Source organism: Hetaerina americana, unplaced genomic scaffold (genome assembly GCF_022747635.1).
Source record: "Hetaerina americana unplaced genomic scaffold, ioHetAmer1.1.p SCAF_5, whole genome shotgun sequence".
In the NCBI taxonomy this organism is placed as follows: domain Eukaryota; kingdom Metazoa; phylum Arthropoda; class Insecta; order Odonata; family Calopterygidae; genus Hetaerina; species Hetaerina americana.
In genome coordinates, this window is record NW_027287095.1 from 29,817,115 (window position 1) to 29,836,553 (window position 19,439).

At 35.6% G+C, this 19,439-nt stretch overlaps 1 protein-coding gene across 4 annotated transcripts in view; it reads left to right on the forward strand.

The window, feature by feature from the left end:
* Positions 1-19,439, forward strand: part of LOC139693521 (arginine/serine-rich coiled-coil protein 2-like) — a 38,965-nt gene that overhangs the window by 6,714 nt on the left and 12,812 nt on the right. For 3 of the 4 annotated variants that reach the window (XM_071591714.1, XM_071591715.1, XM_071591713.1), the window contains 2 exons: positions 4,269-4,412; positions 7,555-7,904. In XM_071591714.1, the coding sequence (XP_071447815.1) occupies positions 4,269-4,412; positions 7,555-7,904 (494 nt within the window). The remainder of the gene's footprint in view (positions 1-4,268; positions 4,413-7,554; positions 7,905-19,439) is intronic. The other variant, XM_071591716.1, reaches the window with a different exon arrangement.

The window sequence follows — 19,439 nt, forward strand, 5'->3', positions numbered from 1 at the left end:
TATTTTCTAATTTCACAAAAACCCTCAAGAATGCCAACTAATGCCCCTAAAAAAATTGTAAAGGTTCATTGAATGGTTTTAAAATGAGAGTATTTGTCTTTTTACTTATTGAATAACCCTTTAATTAGGGATTCCGTTTAATTGTAAGCTAACATGGCCAAAGACAGGAGTTTGTTCTTTTTAGTACAGGTAAATTGAAATACACCTATAGTGATAGTTGGTACCATGATTCTAAAATATATTGTTCATTTTGAAATCTTTACCAAGTTATGGAGCATTTTTGTCAGGCAAGTTTTGTGAGTTAATAATAAAGGCATTGCATTCTTACTCCCCATTTTTATCCTGGAGCAAAAATGAGATAAATCAACATCTCAGCCTAATAAGCATTGTAAAAATTGTTTTAGTGAGTCAGGCTCCCTTAAGGAAATTGGGAGAGGGTTCATGGCCAGTTGCATGCCAGTTATGCTCAGTGCAGGCGTTTTATTCTGATCATATTTACTTTGCTTGGCCAGTGGGCCAGATAGACAAATTAGAGCTGAAGGTTATTGTACTGTTGATACAAGCATGGCTTTTGGTGGATTTCTTTCAGTCTTCTCATCCCCCCATGTGTTCAAAATGTACATGTCGCTCTGCCATGGGTTATAAAAATTTTCTGTATAAGGCATACTATTTTGCCATATTGGTGCCCCCCCATAGAATGGCACTTGAGGTAAATGCTCTCCCTCTTCCTCTCTACCATGTGGTTGCTGCCCTGCTCCCAAATGAGTTTGGAGACAGTAAGATTCTTCTGTATTTATATTAGTGTTTCCCTCATTTTCATTCCTGAAAGTACAAAGTGAAAAAAAGGAAGAGGTCCACTGCAAGGACTTGGTCCAATGCTAGACTCAAACTTATCTCTAATTTCAAGCAATCAGAATAAGAAGCATGTCTTTTCAGTGGAAGAACCTAACCGAAAATGTTTTATGCTTATTTCAAAAAGCATCATGAAAACTGAAAATGTTCTACTGGTTAGAAATACATACTGTCAGAATTTCGATATACAGGTAACTATCATGCACCCTTGTGTCAGTTAACTAATGCATTGATTTCCAGTATATTTTGCCGATTGGCTCAGAATCTGTCAGTTTTCTATGGTCTCAGTAATTTGCACAGTTTACATGGTGGTTATTCCAAGAGGCGGAACTTCCCCCCACCAACCTATCTTGCACATAGCCTGCTGGTTTTGGGCCCCTTTTTTCCCCATATCATAATAAAGGCCATGTTTAATATTTTATGTTAAAGATGTAATATTTCATTAAACACTACTTTTAACTGTTTAGTAAAATTCACCTTATTATTGGCAAATTAAAATTTCAAAAATTGTCCCATTCAGAATTATAACCAAACACAAAGTCAGTTTATGAGACAATTAAATAACCTCTACTGCTGCCAGCGGACAGTGAGCACTCCACAGCAAGTTTAAACATGTCTGTGCCCGTTGATGCTTTCCCCACTTGTTCAATGGGCACAGTTTTATGTCACTGTCTCCCTGTAGTAATTGCCCATTCAAGTACTTCTGCTAGCATCTGATCGAAAAAATGCTTAAGATTCGGATAAAGCAACGAGTTAACGTCAATTTTCATGTGAAACTGTGAGATTTTGCTACAGAAGCTCATGCCATGTTAAAGAAAGTGTACATAAATAAATATTTATTGTGCACTTAAGTTTTCGAGTGGTTTATAAGGGTTAAGGTGTGATGTGAAATGATTGGAGATGATCTACACCCTGGACAATTTGCAGCTTCAAAAATGGGTGACAACATGCAGAAAATTTGTAAAATGATCTGCAAAAATCATCATCTAAGTATCCAAGCTCTTGCTGATATCTCAGGAATTAACAAAGAAAGTTCATCAATCATTTGATGTGCACAAAGTTTTTGCAAAAATGGTGTCAAAACTTCTTACTCAACAGCAGAAGGATTCAAGAATGAACGTTTGTGCTGACCATTCAAACAACATTGAAAATGATCCAGAATTGTTAGAAATAGTGATTACTTCTAACAATTCATGGTTTTTTACCTATGATTCTGAAACAAAGCACTATACCCTAAATTCCAATAGAGCCCCAACTCACCACAGCGAAAAAGACAAAAATGACTAAATCTAAATTCAAAGCCATGATAATTTTTTTTTGGTAAGTATGGAATTTTCAGCATTCACTGAGTTCCTTAAGGTCAGGCAGTCGATGAACATTTTTACTTTAAGGTTTCGACTGGCCTTTGTGAATTAGTGAGGAGACAAAGACCCGTTTTGTGACAAAGCAATTCCAGGAAGGTTCACCAAGGCAATGTACCAGCCCATTCCACCTTGTCTGCAAAATATTTAAGATTTGACAATATGGAAGCAGTGAAAGCGAAAGTGACCAGTTTTCAGCAAGCTGACAGAAGGGGAACCCTAGCACTGCTTTGAACAATCGAAAATTATGATATAAAAATGTAGCTCAGCAGTTGGGCAGTGCCAATATCTTAACTCAATATATAGTCAAACTTTCTTATACTACCTTGATCAAAAAGTTCCCGGAATAACCACCGTGTGGCGCTCCCATCGTTCCGATTTGAGTTCTGTTTTTTTTGTTAAATTGGTACATCTGTTGTTGATATTCCCTTTAAATCTTAGTGTCATAACTTGACATTTGCAAAAGTTACGGTCGGTTTTCGGTATGTCCATCAGTGCTTCCTGCGATTTTTCCATTACTTCCTCTCGGCTGCTAAAACGCGTTCCCCGTAATGGTTTTTTAACTCGATTGAACAGAAAGAAGTCACAGGGAGCCAAATCAGGTGAATTCAGTGGCTGTTGGATGGTATTTGTTGCATTTTTCGTCAAAAAATTACGAATAATGATAGCACTGTGCGACGGTGCGTTATCATGGTGCAAAATCCACGAGTTTTCTGCCCACATTTCTGGTCTCTTTCGGCGAATTGCTTCACGCAAACGTCTCATAACGCCCAAATAATACTCTTTGTTTACTGTCTGGCCTTCTGGCAAAAATTCATGATGCACTACACCGTTGTAATCCATGAAAACCGTCAGCATTGCCTTCTTTTTTGACTGAAAACGACGTGGTTTTTTTGGTCTCGGCTCATTTGGTGAACGCCATTCACTTGCCTGATGTCTGGATTGCGTGTCGTACTCATAAACCCACGTCTCGTCTCCAGTAATGATCCTTTTGATGAATGTGGGATCGGATTCAGCCTCGCAAATCATGTCTTTTGCGACGTCAACACGGTCTCTTTTTTGCATGAAATTGAGGTCTTTTGGCACCAACTTTGCTGCTACACGACGGAAACCCAAATCATTAACCACAATGTCTTGGGCGGATCCATAGGCAATGTTCAAGTCCTCCGCTATTTCTCTGATGGTTAATTTGCGGTTATTGACCAACATTTCTTTTACTTTATCAATTTTTTCACCGACTTTCGATGTCGATGGTCTGCCACTGCGTTCATCATCTTCGATTGACTCACGACCACTTCTGAACCGCTCGTGCCACTGGTAAACGACCGTTTTTTTTAGAGAATCGTTGCCGAAACACTTTTCCAACATTTCCAACGTCCGTGCGCCACTAAATCCGTTTTTTACGCAAAATTTAATACAAGTTCGTTGTTGCAAATTTAAATCCATTTCTGAAATTGTAAAAAATCGCCAACACACACAGAGATAGATGTACTCTTGGCTACGTAACTTTTGCAAATGTCAAGTTATGACACTAAGATTTAAAGGGAATATCAACAACAGATGTACCAATTTAACAAAAAAAACAGAACTCAAATCGGAACGATGGGAGCGCCACACGGTGGTTATTCCGGGAACTTTTTGATCAAGGTAGTATATGTGTCCCATGCCGTGGCATAAAATGTGAATCATACAATGAAGTTTCTATTGCATTATTTCTGGTAATGAACCAGCTCAATTATCACTGCAACTACAAGATAACCGTGGTGGAATAAGTGTCTCAGTACATTATATCTTAATTTTTCTTGTATTTGGCCATTTGAAAGGGGGTGTTAAAGCTGTGGGGTGTAGTGTGTTACAAAAGGTGAGAGACTATTTTTGTGTGGGCTGGGATATAATAAAAGGACATCATTTACAAGATAAAATAATATTTACATTGCTGAAATTGTACTGAATTAGCAATGATAATTTATTTTCATTTTGGCTAAATGTTTGTTTTGTATGATATATTAATTTATTATAAATCTAATAATAATAATTTGTTTTTTTTTGTCTAAGGGAAAGAGACAGAGAGAAAAGAAGGCGTGGGACCTCTCGAGAGAAAGGTGGATCACATGATGGTGAACGGGAGAATTCACGCCGAAAGAGTGGCAGAGAAAGTAGCGGGAAACGGTCACGAAGTCGTGAAAGGGCAAGGGATAGGTGAGAAAATGTGATGATGATCTCAGCAGTAGCTTCTTGTTAGAAAGCATTAGGTGTATCTAGGAAAATATTTTTAATAATCAGAAAAATGCAGCGTGGCTTTGTTTTATTTTAGTAGCGCTCAGCTGGGAAATATGTGCATGTGCTTATTTTGGCTCCCAGGCAACTAAAATAAAATTTGTCCTTTAATTGATCCAGTAATGTTTACTGTTTGAACAGAATATTTTAAGATTTTGTGTATCAGTTTCAATTAAATAACATATTTTAGGAATGTGTATTCATACTGAAATAAGTGTTACAGAGGTGTTTATCATGGTAGATGGTCATGAGTATGTAATGATGTTGAGAGGTGATTTACATTGAACATGCAAGTAAATGTAATGTTTTGGTGTCGTTTCAATTCAGTAGAAGGTAAATGTATAAAAATAATAAAAACTAGAAGCTATTTATTTGTCATAAAACATTTTGATAACGTGATAGGAGTGGGGTGGTGTCTAGCATTCTGGCTTCTCACCGAGAGGGCTCAGGTTTGTTTCCTGGAGATGCAGATCTTTTTCTGTGGTATCCTGATCCTTACTTGAGGTGCTTTGTGGAGAGCACTTTGAGTGTGCTGTCAGATGGGACGTTAAACTGCGGACCCCTTGGCATCTTTCGTTAAGAGTAAGCCCCGTCCTCCATTCTCATCCATCCCTAGTGATGCAAATGACCTCAGCTCTTGGTTGCCTTCTTGAAAACTACTACTGTAACACATAACAATAAGAATCAGGGAAAAAATGTTGCGATAAATTCCTATTTTTTTAGTCCTTGCGCAGATTATTATGGAGGGCTCTTCGTATGGGGACATTGCAATGGCCTTCATTTATTTTTACTTCTGCTTGATTAAAAAAACATTCTCCTGTCTGAATTAACTGCTGAATTGTGTCTTATATGTCCATATTATTTTTCCATGAAAATGAAATGTCAATTCTAGAAGTTAATGATCATATGGTTAAACAGTAATTAATGGAAAGGGTTAATGAATCTAAAATGGCAAGTAGAGCTTGTTTTTAGAGTAGTTTGGCAGCGTAGTCCAAGCTGCTGCAATATTTGTGAATTTGTGCATCATGTGGTGTGCATGTTGGTTTCATGGGTGTGTTGTAAAAATTTAAAATATTGTTCTAAAAAAATTGAAAGTAAATGTTAATTTACATGGTTTACATCATGTATGATAAATGAGTCTGTATTTTTTATAATCATCCCTATTATCTGTTGTCATGTCACTAGGAGCCAAAGAGCACTAATCTCGGCCAACCCATTGCTCCATTGCCACTATTGCTAGTGATAAGGTTTGGAGATACTATGCATGTAGTATTCTAAAAAAATCCTTGTACTATATTACTAGATCATGTATTTGTGAATTTTTTAAAGAAAAAGTTTTTCAAGAAATTGATTCCCAACTTAAGACCTCATTTTCATCTTTTTCTGATGAAAGATAATTCATATTTTGGCTTTTAATTTGTCAGCAATTGTTTCATATTTTACTCTTTGCATGTGCCCCCATACAAAATCAATGGTTGGATAGTAAATATAGGTGAATGTGCGGTGTCTTAAAGCAGGTGCAAGAAAAGTTTGAAAATTATCCATATCTCTTCTTTTACTGTAGAAATTCCTCAAATGCCGCTAGAAACATATTTTAAAAATAGGAATTCATTTACTCAGGCAGCAAAATGTAACAATTGATTTGCAGTGCTTTGATGGATGAGGCAGAGGTATAAACTTAGAATTTTAACAATTTCTCTATTCTCTTAAGGGATGATTTTCAAGTAAATGGAAGGAATTCCCTCTGGAATATAGAAATAGACAAAGGTGACTTCCAAAAATATTTCTGCAAGGAAGTTATTGCTTATATTATTCACATTGCTATATTTTTAACGATAATTTTTTAGAAGCAGAAAAGATATATGCTATGACTAGTACCTAGCTCTTTTTATTGAGGAGTCACATGATAATCGTGGGTCGCAGTAGTCCTAGGGTAGAACTTTGGACTTCTGACCGGAGGGCTGGGATTCGATTCCTGGGCAAGAATCTCTGGGCACCTGCAGCTCCACCCAAGCAAGCTATGTGATTTTTCGGGTACCAGATCTTCCTGGGAAACCATTACTGGCCCCCCTCCTACCCTGATGCGTGAATTTCACGTGCCATTGGGCTTAGTACTGGGTGAACTCTATTATTCATCACCTACCATACCGACCTTAAGGTTGATTACTGTGTTTATGGTTTTTACATGATAATGGCGGGGGATGGAACTGCATTAGCCCATTTTATTTAGTGAAATTTATCATTTACCCATTAGAAATGTAGTTTCTGGGCATAATGGCTGAAGTGTATTTTCAGATTCGTAACTACAGTAAAATTTCATAATTTGTTTAGCTGACATATTTCCTTATTTATCCAATTTGTGTATTATTAAATTTTCTTTGTTTTTGCTATGATATAGTATAACTCTAGAATAGCAGGTGTGTGTCTCACAGTGACTTATTTATATATTTATTTATGTTAATGTAAAGTTATGTGCAGTCATTTGTGAACTATGAGTGATGCAATGTTGTTTGTGGGATGCTACATATTTTTTTTTAACTTAGCCTCATGTCATTGCATGGGGAATGTTAAATTGATTCATAATGAGTCAAAAATGCCATAGGTGGCAATTAATGTGTAAGAATTTGCATTTTGGTGTTTAAGCTTGTAAAATATTGATTGAACTCAAATTGGAGTAAATGCATACATTTGTGTTGGTGTTATCAGTTTTTACTTTTTTCCTGAGTTTCAATTTTTATGGCAACATTTTCAAATATTCCACATTACAAAATTTCACTCCATTTACAAATATTTTCTTCGTTTTCAGTTTCATTATTTTCAGGCCCCACTTAAGACCCAAACAAATAGGCTTAATAATCCACTTACAGACTTTCATCGTGCAGAGTGAAAAACTATGGCCTCCAGTTATTTATAATATTGAGAGATTCTGGATAATTGACTGTTTTGGCTTTAATTATTGCCTCTCTCGCACACTTTTCGTGTTTAGTGCTTCTTAGAAGTTTAATGTTAAAAGTCTTTTTTGTTGCTAACCTGGCATGTTTAATTTTTCTTGACATTCTTATAGACATCATTCAGACAGGAGGCGGTCTCGTTCAAGAAGTCCTCATCACCATCGCCATCATCACGGACATCATGATGATGATCGTCGGTCGAAGAGGAGTCGGGGGAGGTCTCCATCAAAGACCCAATCAGGTGATGAATCTCGAACAGCAGAAGCCAAGAAGGCCACTGCTGTCTCTCGTGCTGTGGCTGCAGCCGCAGCTAACATTGCTGCTGCAGTTGCTGCCACAGAGGCAGCGCAGTCTTCTTCTGTCTCTTCCTCTTCATCCTCAAAGAATGAAGCAGGCTCTCAGTCAAATAATGAACTAGGGGAAGAAGGGAACCAGTTGGTTAATACAAAGCCCAGTCAACAAGGTAGGTGAAGCACCTGTGTTGCCGGGATTGCTGGTTAGCATGGAAAGTAGGACTGAATTATTTAATGTGAAAAGGTGTTTGCTTTGTAGTTTTGAATGTAAGGTATTGATTATTTTTACTCCTTGGTTTAGCTGTCATGTTTCTGTTGTTACTTTCACCCAGTAATGTCAATAATCTCTCTTTTTAATTATTTTTCAAAATGGAATAATGATTGAAGGAGAATCAGATTAGAAATTTTAAACTGATACAGCTCTCACGTTACATTCTAACCTTTGGAAAAATGAAGGAGAAATATTACTATAGTCCGAGAAGTACATATTTCTGTCGTTCTTTAATTATAAATACATATCCGTATAATTCAGTCTGTGGTTGAACTTGCACTGTGTTGAAAAAAAATCTCCTTGTAATATACAGAGATATATTAGGGTGAAGATTGTTCATGAAATGGCACTGAATTTAGCAAGGTGAGAAGGCCCTGTTGGTTTTTAGCTTTTTGCGCGCTTGAAGTCATAGTTTTCATTGGTATGTCATAGGGGAAATAGGAAATCTGACTTTAAAGTCTCATTAGATACTCATTCATTGATATACAGAATTTTATTAATGATACATGAGCTCATGTTTGCTCATCACCATGGTGGTGGATGTGCTTACTTGATCGATCGTAAAACAGTGGAAAGTGGGTGGAAAAATTTTTCAATGGATTAAATGTCATAGTCACAAGCATTAAGGCAAGAGGAGGGAAGGAGCAATTGTGGATAAGTGATTAGGGAATGCCTCCTGCTGATACCAATGGATAATCAACCATTGGAGTTTTAGTTTACTTTCAAAATATATGTTGGCAAGACTGATGCTTCAGTTTCACAATGTGAATGGGCTGTTAAGAAACATTCTCTACTAAACACTTTTAAGAAAGCATATTTATTCTGGCAAATGCTCATGAGTAGCTTGACTTTGAGGTGGAATTAAGAGAGGATACAGGAAACGGGAACACCAGCAGGTATTACAATGTTTGGTCTTCTATTGTTCATAACCTTGAGCCTCTTTGGAGCTATGATTTCTGGTACAAGGCAAGGTTGTTGGGTCCAAATCTGAAAAAAGTCAGCCAATATCTGCCCAGTAAATGTCATGACCCTTGAAATCACTATTTGTTGTCACTATTCATTGTGTTCTAAATGATCGGAATGTGAGCACAAATACACTTGAAACAGTAATGGTAATCAGAGAAAGTTCAACTTTCAGTCAAATAATCCACCACCAGCACCACATTGATGACTTGGAAAAGAAAATCTTTTCGCTGAAATTGGAAGAAGGGGAAGTTGCACAAATGGATTCTACAAACTGTCTATTTAAAGGTATTTTGCTATCAAACTTGTTAAATCTGCCATTTGGCTGCTCCGCAGTATGGAAACTAGCTAGGGAGTTGGGTAGTGGAGGAGAAGTGATGGTGGGTGAGGAAAGATAGAAAGTGCGAACTCAACGTTATGTGGAAGAGAGTAACAGGGTGAGGCATTTGTGCAGCAATAATTGATGAAGGGTAAATAAAAAGTTGCAGTTTGATTTGATGGTGGTTAGTAATGGTAGTGTGATCACAAATGTTAATAGTGTCAGGGTTAGTGGACGAGTGAATCAGGGCAGTAGTGGAAGCACTTGGACTCATTTTAAATGAAAATTTGAGTAGAACCTTTTCTAAAGCACATGTAAATTTAGACAAGCAAAAGACTTAACGTGCATAAAGAATTTGAAAATTTAGCGATTCACAAGATGTACTCTAAAATTTTAAAGCATGAATTTGCATATTATAAGGAAAGTCACATTTGGAAATGCTCTTGTTTTTCATGTAATGTTGTAATTTGTGGAAAAGGCATGTCCCTTGTGATGTGTTGTCGTAAGTATGCTTAATTATGATGCATACATTACTCTAAGCCACCTCATGGATAAATTACATTTTACTCACTTTTGTTTTTTTGCTTATATTTGCCTGCAGTTTTATTTGAAATTGAGAATAGCTGGGTTATTTAAAAAGATAATTTTACCATTTTGCAAATTTAATAAAGAGCAGGGTTATAAGCTAAAGAAAAGAAAAAATATTTCCCCCTGCAAACAGGTATCATAATACTATTCAAAAGTCCATGCTCATAGAAAAATGTGAAGTACAACTTTTCGTGGAGGAATATATTTTGACTTTAAAAAAATTTCAATTGTCATCTTCATTGTCATGGATCTGTTATGATTTATGGCTATACTTTTCTCATTGACCATCAACTTTCTAAGTGTGAGGAATTTGTAACAATTGTGAAATGCAGTGTTTCTAAGCTTGGAGCTTGCTTATTTCTATTGTTTAATGAGTCAAATTGTGAATTTTCCTTTTCATGATATAACTCCTTGGATTCATATCTACTTTTCATAAATTCTCTCCATTGGTCCAGGTTCATTGTTTTTCCTTTACGTTTTCTTCTTTCTCTCTTTCATAATTTTAAAAGAATATACACTTTTATTAAGAAGACTTAATAATTTAAGATAAATCCAGACAACATCTGTCATACATAGGCAATTTCCAAAAATCGTTGGAAAATAAAACATTTGGCATTGTTCAAATTAAATCTCTAGCAGCATAGTTTTCTCAAGATCATTTCAAAATTTATCTGAAAATGGCTTCATAGCCAAATCATCGGTATAGTGACATCATTCAATGATGTACAGATTTTGATGCAAATTCCATGTTCTTTGATGTGAGTTTGAGATATGTCCTGCAATCCAGAACATAAAAAAGTAACTCAATTTGAAATGGTTAAATGTGAGGTTTCACCTTATATATGTTGAGATACTTAAAAAGTGAATGCCATTGGGTGTAGAGAAATTCACCACATCTCAATGGTGATTTATTTGCCCCACACTGATCTCTTCTAGCCAGGAGAGCCTACTGTAGGAAAACTATGGTTATCTCTCCAAGGTGTGATATTAATTATTTGTATATTGTAGATAAGTTCAAAGCGTGAAGTTAGTGATATTTTGAAGCAATATCATGGTATGCTATTGCATTACTGCGTATTAATTTTCAACCAACTGCTTTCAGGTATAATTTGTGATAGTAGTCTGTAGTCCTTCCATGTATAATTCTCTTTAACACTATTATAGTTGTGGAAGCTTTAGAGCTTAGGAATTCGGCAGTAGAGTTATGAGTACATTTTACTGTGAGTTGGCCCTCTCTTGACTATCGCTTTTACGAAAATTTAAGAAGTTATGGTCCACAGTCACAATACATTGTTATCAAGATTCAGTGCCCAGGAAATCTTCACTACCATGATGTGAGATTTGGTTATTTCATTAGAAGTTTATTTGAATTTAGGAAATTATCGATAAATAAGAATTCAAACAAATAATCTAATTCAAACAAATAATCTAATTCTGGCTCCCCTACATTTTCTGCACAGTTTTGGTGCACAGCATAATATGCAATTTCATGTGTATTTATTCACTATGTTGGAACAGTTTACGAAGGATTGATCGAGGAAGGCATGTGATGCGTGGTCACTGGAAAGCCTCTAACTTGTTCACACATTCATTCTCACTGGGTCATTGGCTGCAGTTCAACAATCTCACCGTTGCCATCAGCTGCTGAACAAGGGAAAGGATTTAAGAAGCCTTCTGTTTCCGTGGAGTGATGCAAAGAGACCTTTTATTACAGTAGATCTCCTTGTAGCAGGACATGGCATCTCAAAACATCCTCTCTAACCTTCACAGCCATTTTCATCGATGCATGAGGTGTATAATATTGTTTGGTAAATAAGTCTTCGTATTTCTAGTTTTCCTTGACCTCATGAAATTTGTCTGAGTCAGAGCTGATTACCTCCATTGTGATTGAATAATTTGCTTAATATGATCATTTGATAAGCATATGCTTGCCACACAGTAGAAAATGTTAGTATTCATTTATAATATTTGGCATTAAAGTGAAATAAACTGTTTCCGCTGATGTTAATGACCCATATTCTGAAATGTAAATCACAAGTTCAAGTTTTAATGCAATGCCTCGAAGACAATTTTCTCTCATAAGATCCTATGAGGCCATTATCATTTTACCTTTTAATGTGATGCTTAGTTTCTCTTGATATTTTTATATTATCGAAGTTTGCAATGATGGTTACCATTATCTATGACTTAACAGTACTCTCATGCTGTAAAGGTTGAATACATGTAGACTCCAAGTTTATCGGGAGAAATACAATGTATATATGTATTAGGAGAGGGGTGATATCCCTATTGTCCCAATGCGTGTTTAGTTTTCCAGCAGCACCACATGTGAGATGAAACTAAATATGCTGTGTTCTATAGATTTATTATTTATTCGGGAGTTTTTCTAAGAAGTACTTTCAATGAAATATTAAAACTTTAAGCTTACTCCTTGCTCGAAATGGTGATATTATCAAAATCTGTAATAAAGGAAACCATTTTCTATGCCAATTGTGGGAAAAAATAGTATTAAGCATTTTTCTGGTGAATCGGCTTGTAGGTCAAAGTTATACCTGTATACCCCCAGCCAATAAGATATAGGTTTTAAAGCCCATTTTGGATTAAAAAAGTGTCTTATGGGCCCGGGAAATATGGTATGTTAACAGTGCAAAATTTATTTGAACCACGAGAATCTTTCCAATTATGGTTTTATTCATTGTTGGTCAAGCTGGTAATGTTGTTACTGATCATATGGTTAGTCTTTGTAGAAGTTAAAGATTGAATATTAAAATGTTGACCTCAGGCAGAGAATCATTTACTGTTCAAATCAAGCCTTATCCTTATATAACAAGTGCAACAAATTTGTAAAAGAATTAGTTACCCAATGCAAAGATCATGCAGTTTATAGACATGATCACTAGATGGAAAAATAATATTAATTTCTATTTATCTGATCTGCATAAAATTTTAACATGTAATAAGTTCATAAAATGTGGATTCCTTCTTGTGCAATTATTTAGTTGCAAATTAACTTAAACATATTTTATTGAAAATTGATGTGGTTGGAATATCTGCTTGAACATGAAAGTTTGTTGAAAATATTTATGCATAATGAACTGGAAGGATATAACTCAAGCCTTTGGAATACCCTAAAAACCCAAACTCTACTATTACCGTGTTGAAGACTGGAAAGTAAAAATTGTTTCAATTTTCAATTAATTTCCCCTGCAAGTTTTGGATATTAAAATGGTGTGGAGCAATTATTATTCTTTCTTGACACCCACAATAGTGTCACCCTGTTGTACTTCTGGCAAGGGAACGTACATTTTGTTTGTTTTTAGGTACAAGAGAAGTTGGGTGTTGACATAATTGCAGAAATCATTGTATTACTTCTCTTTCTCTCAATTGCATTGTCGGGAGGGATGCCCAAGGATCATCCTAGCAAAATCAACAGTTCTTCACTTTCATTTACCACACAAATTTTATTGCAACATTTTAAAACTCTTCAACCTACATTTTGACTTACCAAAATAACATTTAAGTGACAGTAGTTACCATTCTAATGAATAAATGATCACCTCATTCTGTTTAATGGTAGTGTTGAATGTTCTTTGTAAATGGTAGTCATGATAACAGTAGTTAAAAAGCTTTATGACTTCTATTTGAAAGTTATTCACATGTGCCTAATCCGCTTTTGAAGCTGTGAAGTATACGAATACTGTGCATCATGTGTAACTCTCCATGTAATCAAAAGTATTTTCTCAATATGATGCTCATATCACAGGCCTGTTGCAATATTGAATAGATTCATTTTTGTGGCTTTTCAGCATTATGTGGCTAATTAGTATCCTTGGATCTGATTGTGTTTGCATTGCAAAAAGTCAATAAATGCAATATTGGATAGCTACCTTGTAGGCCTGGGGTAGTAATGAAAAGAGTTTATGCAAAGCAGTGGTTAGGAACACTTATACTTCCATAATTTTCATTTCAATGAAATCTACGTATTGTAAATTTAGGTTTTGGATGGCCCCTAACAACTATTTAAAGTTTTGTGAGAAATACCTTTTTGTATGCCTGAGATTATTTATTTCTTCCTGTCTTTCAAATTATGCCTATCCTTATGATGTCTAAACGAGCACTCTATTCCTTCATTTTCACCACTTACCCAGCAATCTCACTTCTATTACGGTCTTTGACATAATCAACTATCAGGATGCAACTGTTGACTCAACAGATGAAATTATGAGCCAAATGCAACATTAATATGTTGTAGACTTTTTCGATTGAATTAAAGAAGGTAGAAAGTTTGTCTACCTAAGGAATGAGTTATTTTAACATTTTGCGTGTGACTTAAGAATATTTTATATCATGTTATTCAAAGTTTAGGAGTACAGTAGTGTGTAGGCCCAGTGTGCATTGAAAACCCACCATAATCTAGTAGAATACTTAATAATAACAATAAATTATTTGAGGTTTCAAAGTAAATTATTCATGGAAATTTTTCAAGAAGGTTTAGAACAATATCAGTGCTGTGTGTGGGCTATAATTTGAGACATGCATTAAATAATATTAATGCAGATCATGAGGTTGCTTACTGTTTCTCTTTAGCTGTATTTCATTGTAAATTTTCATATTGACTGATGGATACATCGTAAGTAGGAATTTAATTTGGTACAATTCCTGAATCACATAAATACATGTATACCCTGACCAAATAGGTCACCTAATAATGGCCACTTAATAATAATTTCTTGAATCTCAGTAGCTAGATAATCACTTGACTGCATAGGAAATATTTGTGAGAAATTATAATTAACAATTATGATTTCGACTATACTATTTTTATTTGTACAACTGGGGTTTCAATACTTTGCCTCATCTTCAGGTCTCAAGATGAAGCAAATGGCGCACAGTGTTAAAACCTGGGTCGTGTGAATAAAAATTGTTTTGTGGAAATCGCAATTTTTAATTTCCTTTCTCTCTAATATGGAAAGTTTCCACAAAGTTAAACCTGAAACTACAAATATGGTTCATAGGATATGTTCATTCTTTAATCTTGTTTGAGGTCTGAAAAGTATTAGATTCAATAAATAAACACAATTTCTATGTTAAATGCATATAATCCCATATCGATGTGAAAGTAGTGATTGATATTGGTTGAGAAATTAAGGGAAAAGTCTGGAAAGAAAGACTTTCCTTGCTGAAAAGTTGGCATGCGTATAAATTTAGATTTCAGAAATGTGGAGGGACTGTATCTACAGAAATTGTTTCTGATTGTCGCGAAGCCAAAATGTCCTATAAATGAATTTTCTGGAATACCATGAATGAATTTAGTGCATTTAGAAGTGAAACGTGACCTTTGTTCAAGGGATGTAGTCAGTACATTTTATTTGAAAAAAATTAAGTACATATGTGACTAAGGTTGATTCTTTCTAGCCTATGCCTGTATTGACACTTAACTTTATTTTTATTTTAGCTTTGGTACTTCTTGAAATAACATGACCTTCATCTGTAGAGATCTGTTATTATGTAGAGATGTTCTTCAATGGTTCCACTATATCACGAGTTAATATAGTAATGCAACCTCTTGTTTCACAATCAAAAAAGGAAGGATTTCAAAAGGTGATATTTGTAGCAGTGGCCAGTCGTGATAAATCTTTCCGCTATAGCCAAATCAAGATATTGAGAGAATGTTTTAATTAAGGCTGAACTTGCTGGGTTTGTCTAGGATTTAACATTATTTCTCTGTAACAAAAGAAATATATGGCTGTGCTGATTTTCAACTGTATGAAATGAAATTAGCCTATTTTCACCTTTGTGATTAGTGATTCTGTTATTGTAGTGTGAAAAATATCTTAACCAAGTATAACCTTTGCTCACGTATGTATGTAGTGTATTTTGATGAAAAGTAAACATTTTTGCAGAGCTCATTCCATCATGTTCGATACCTTTGGTGTAAATTATTGCATTAGTGTTGCAAATAGAAATTTTTTTTATTTAAGAAGCTCCACTAAAGTGTATCTCTAAGGAAGTGACACTGTAAAATTGATGACTTCATTAATCTGTAATTGTTTCTTGTTAACATTTTTTGTTTTGAATTAGCCATTTTAAAATGCATTCCTCTTAATCCTTGCATCCCTTTCATCTTGCATGTTGATTCAAGACTTAGTTAAAGATGATAGCATGATAGGTGATCTGCAGATCGGGAAAGACGATCGGGGTCTGCAGATTTTAAGAAGCGAATGCGAGAGAGCTGTAGCAGGCCTAAGAAACAACGAGGCACCAGGAGTTGACAAAATATATGGAGAAATAATCAAAGCACACGGGGTCAAAGCAAAGGATGCCATCAATGAAATAATCAGAGAAAGCAAGGACAGTGGAAAGATACCAGAAGACTTTGAGAAAAGTATAGTGATTGCAATAACGAAGAAATCAAAAACAGATACATGCAAAGAACTGAGAACATTGAGCTTGGTGACTCAAGCACCAAAAATCCCTACTCGGATAATTAGCGAAAGAATAGAAGGAAACCACGGAAAATCAATTCGGAAAAATGGAGGAGCAAGAGAGGCAATTTTTAGCTTGAGAGTTCTGGCCGAAAAAATGAGATATGTAATTAAGCCATTATATGTGGCATTCGTGGACTTGGAGAAGGCCTTCGACAACGTCGAATGGAACAAGATGTTCAAGATACTTAAAAAGCGCTTGGATTGGACTACAGCGATAGAAGAATTATCCATAACCTCTACAAGAATCAGTTTACAACGATGCAAACGAAAAATAGAAGCCAAAATAAACAAAGGAGTAAGGCAAGGATGCAACCTCTCGCCAGCAATATTCAAAGTATACCTGGAAGAGGCAATAAAAGAAAACACAAGAATTGGGTATTAAAGGAGTCAAGGTAAAATGGAGAAGAAATCAACATGCTCCGGTTTGCAGATGGCATTGCAGTGGTGGTGGAAATGCAAGAGGACCTGCAAGCAACTCTAAGGTTCTATGGACCAAGTACTAGGGGAATATAATATGAATATCAACAAGAAGGAAACTAAAATCCTATTGTGCTGAAGAGAGTAGCTGAAAGCAGATATTACTATTTGAGGGGCGAAAATAGAGCAAGTGGAATCCTTCATCCACCTGGCCAGCAGCATAACATGGGATGGAAAGTTCGACCGACATCAAGTGAAGAATAGCCCAAGCTAAGAACGTATTCATGAAGAAGAGGTAATTACTATGTTCAAAGAACCTAAAGCTGGAAACAAGGAAACAATTCGTCAAGACTTTCGTGTGAAGCATGGCACTCTATGGTTCCGAGACTTGGAAGTTAGGAAAAGTGGACCAGTGAAGAGTAGAAGTCTTTGAAACGTGGTGCTGGAGGAGAATGCAGAAGATTAAATGGGCAGACAAAGTAAGGAACGAGGAAGTATATGGAATAGCAGAAGAGGATAGGACCATATGAAGAACTCTACAGCAAAGAAGAAATAGATGGATTGGACAGACATTGAGGCACACTGGATTGATTAGGAATATAATGGAAGGGAATATTCCATGAGGAAGACCCAGAGGCATGTATATAAGACAAATTAAAAGGATGTAAAATAGGGAAGGTATCAGGTATTGAGGGAATTGACATTGAATAGAGTAGAATGGAGGGCTGAAGGAAACCAATCCTAGGATGAAAATACTGATCTTGATTCAAGATGTATAATTCTACAAAAATGTCTTTCAAAAGAGTGATGACTATGTTGGTAACTACATTTTAAAAAAATTTAGAAGTACAAATGCAATTGATATTGGTGGACATTTACTGTTGCAATATTGTGGACGGCAAATTTTAAATTCGACAGCCAGGAGGTGAATATGTACAAGGGTGGCCTGAAAAGTAATGTACACATGCTTGTAGACCACAAACAAAATGACCTTCAGAAGCACTCCTGGTGGAATGTGGAAGAAACATTCCAGTTTTAGTGCTATGTCAAAGCGAGTCAAACAGCATGCTATCGAATTTTTAACTGCCAAAAAATTGAATCCTTCTGAGATTCATCATTGTTCTAAAGGCTGTTTATGGTGACGATGCTGTTGATAGGTCTACTGTAAATCGATGGGTAGTAAAATTTCGTGGTTGCTAGTCTGGAAAAGCCATAATTGCTGATGAAACTTCTTTTGACTATGTTTTGGGATGTTTACTGAGTTTGTGACTAATCTTCTGGAACGAGGGGCAACGGAAAATTCTTCTCAGTATATACAGATTCTGAAACACCTTTACCGTCGAGTTTGTCGTGTTAAAGGCAGCCTGGGGACAATAATCTTGTAACATGACAACGCTCGTCCAAACACCTCGCACGCAACTGATGAGGCTCTGCGAAACCTGAAATTTGAATTGATTCCACGCCCTTCTTATTCCCCCAATCATGGACCTTGGTTTTTATTTTTTTCCTCAACTCAAGAGGCACCTCCAGGGTGATCATTACACCTTGGACGATGCGGTGAAAGTAGCTTTCAAGTCCTGGATTCGAGAAAAGTCAGAAGAGTTTTTCAATGATGGATTGAAAAAACTTGTTACACGTTGAGAGAAATTTAGTCTTAACGTTGACTATGTTGAAAAATAAATATTTGATTTTTAAACTTAAGAATTGTACTTAAATGTACTCTTTGCCCAGTCTTGCTATTTGTTTTTGTTTGCGCGCTACAAGCATGTGTGCATTATTTTTCAGCCTACCCTTGTATGTGGCCTGGTTGCATTTGGTGTTTAAGCATACCACACTTAAAAGTAGTTCTCTTAAAGTTATGGCACTAAAAAGACATTCATGTTTTGCTTTTACTACAAAATACAAAGAGCTTATTTCTCATGGTGCATAATGATATGCCTTAAGTAATTAGCTCTAATTTTGTACTTAGTTTACCTGTGCAATTTTTGGAAAAATTGAAACCTTACTTTTTTAAATTTGAATGTCTGTTGCACTGGTATAAAAGTAATGGTTGCATTTCTTATACATAGCATATTCATAGAGCTATAAATAGTGAAACCTAGTTATTTCTAAATTAATGGAGCCAAAAAGAATTGGTATTTGCTCAGTAAAATTGGTGTCATTTTATTCATTAATTAAAATATTAGTTAAATTCAACTGACAGGTATGCTGTTAAATTTTGATTTGTGAGGAAGAAATTACTTATGGCTGTTAGTAATTAATGAACAAAATACATAAATGGAAGGCTGTGGGCATTAGTCTTTGAAGTTTGCACTATCATCCAATATTCTAAGACTAAGAAATCAGCACAATAAATGCTACTGGAACTGGAAAAAGTATATTTTTTCAATTCTCTTTAATTTTCTTCGAATCTTGCTTTTGTTGAAATAGGGTAAGTGGATTATTCTGCTTCGTAAGCTGATGCAAGATTCACTCGATTATGCCTCCCAGAAGGGAGCCTTCCTTTGAGTTAGCACTTCCATACAGGGTCTCTCCCAAAAAAAATAAGTAGAATTAATCGGTAGAAAATGTTATTGCAAATCAAATTAAAAATTACTAAAACTCTTCAAAACAGCACCCTTGTGCATCAACGCACCAATGTCAGTGCCTCTGCCTCACT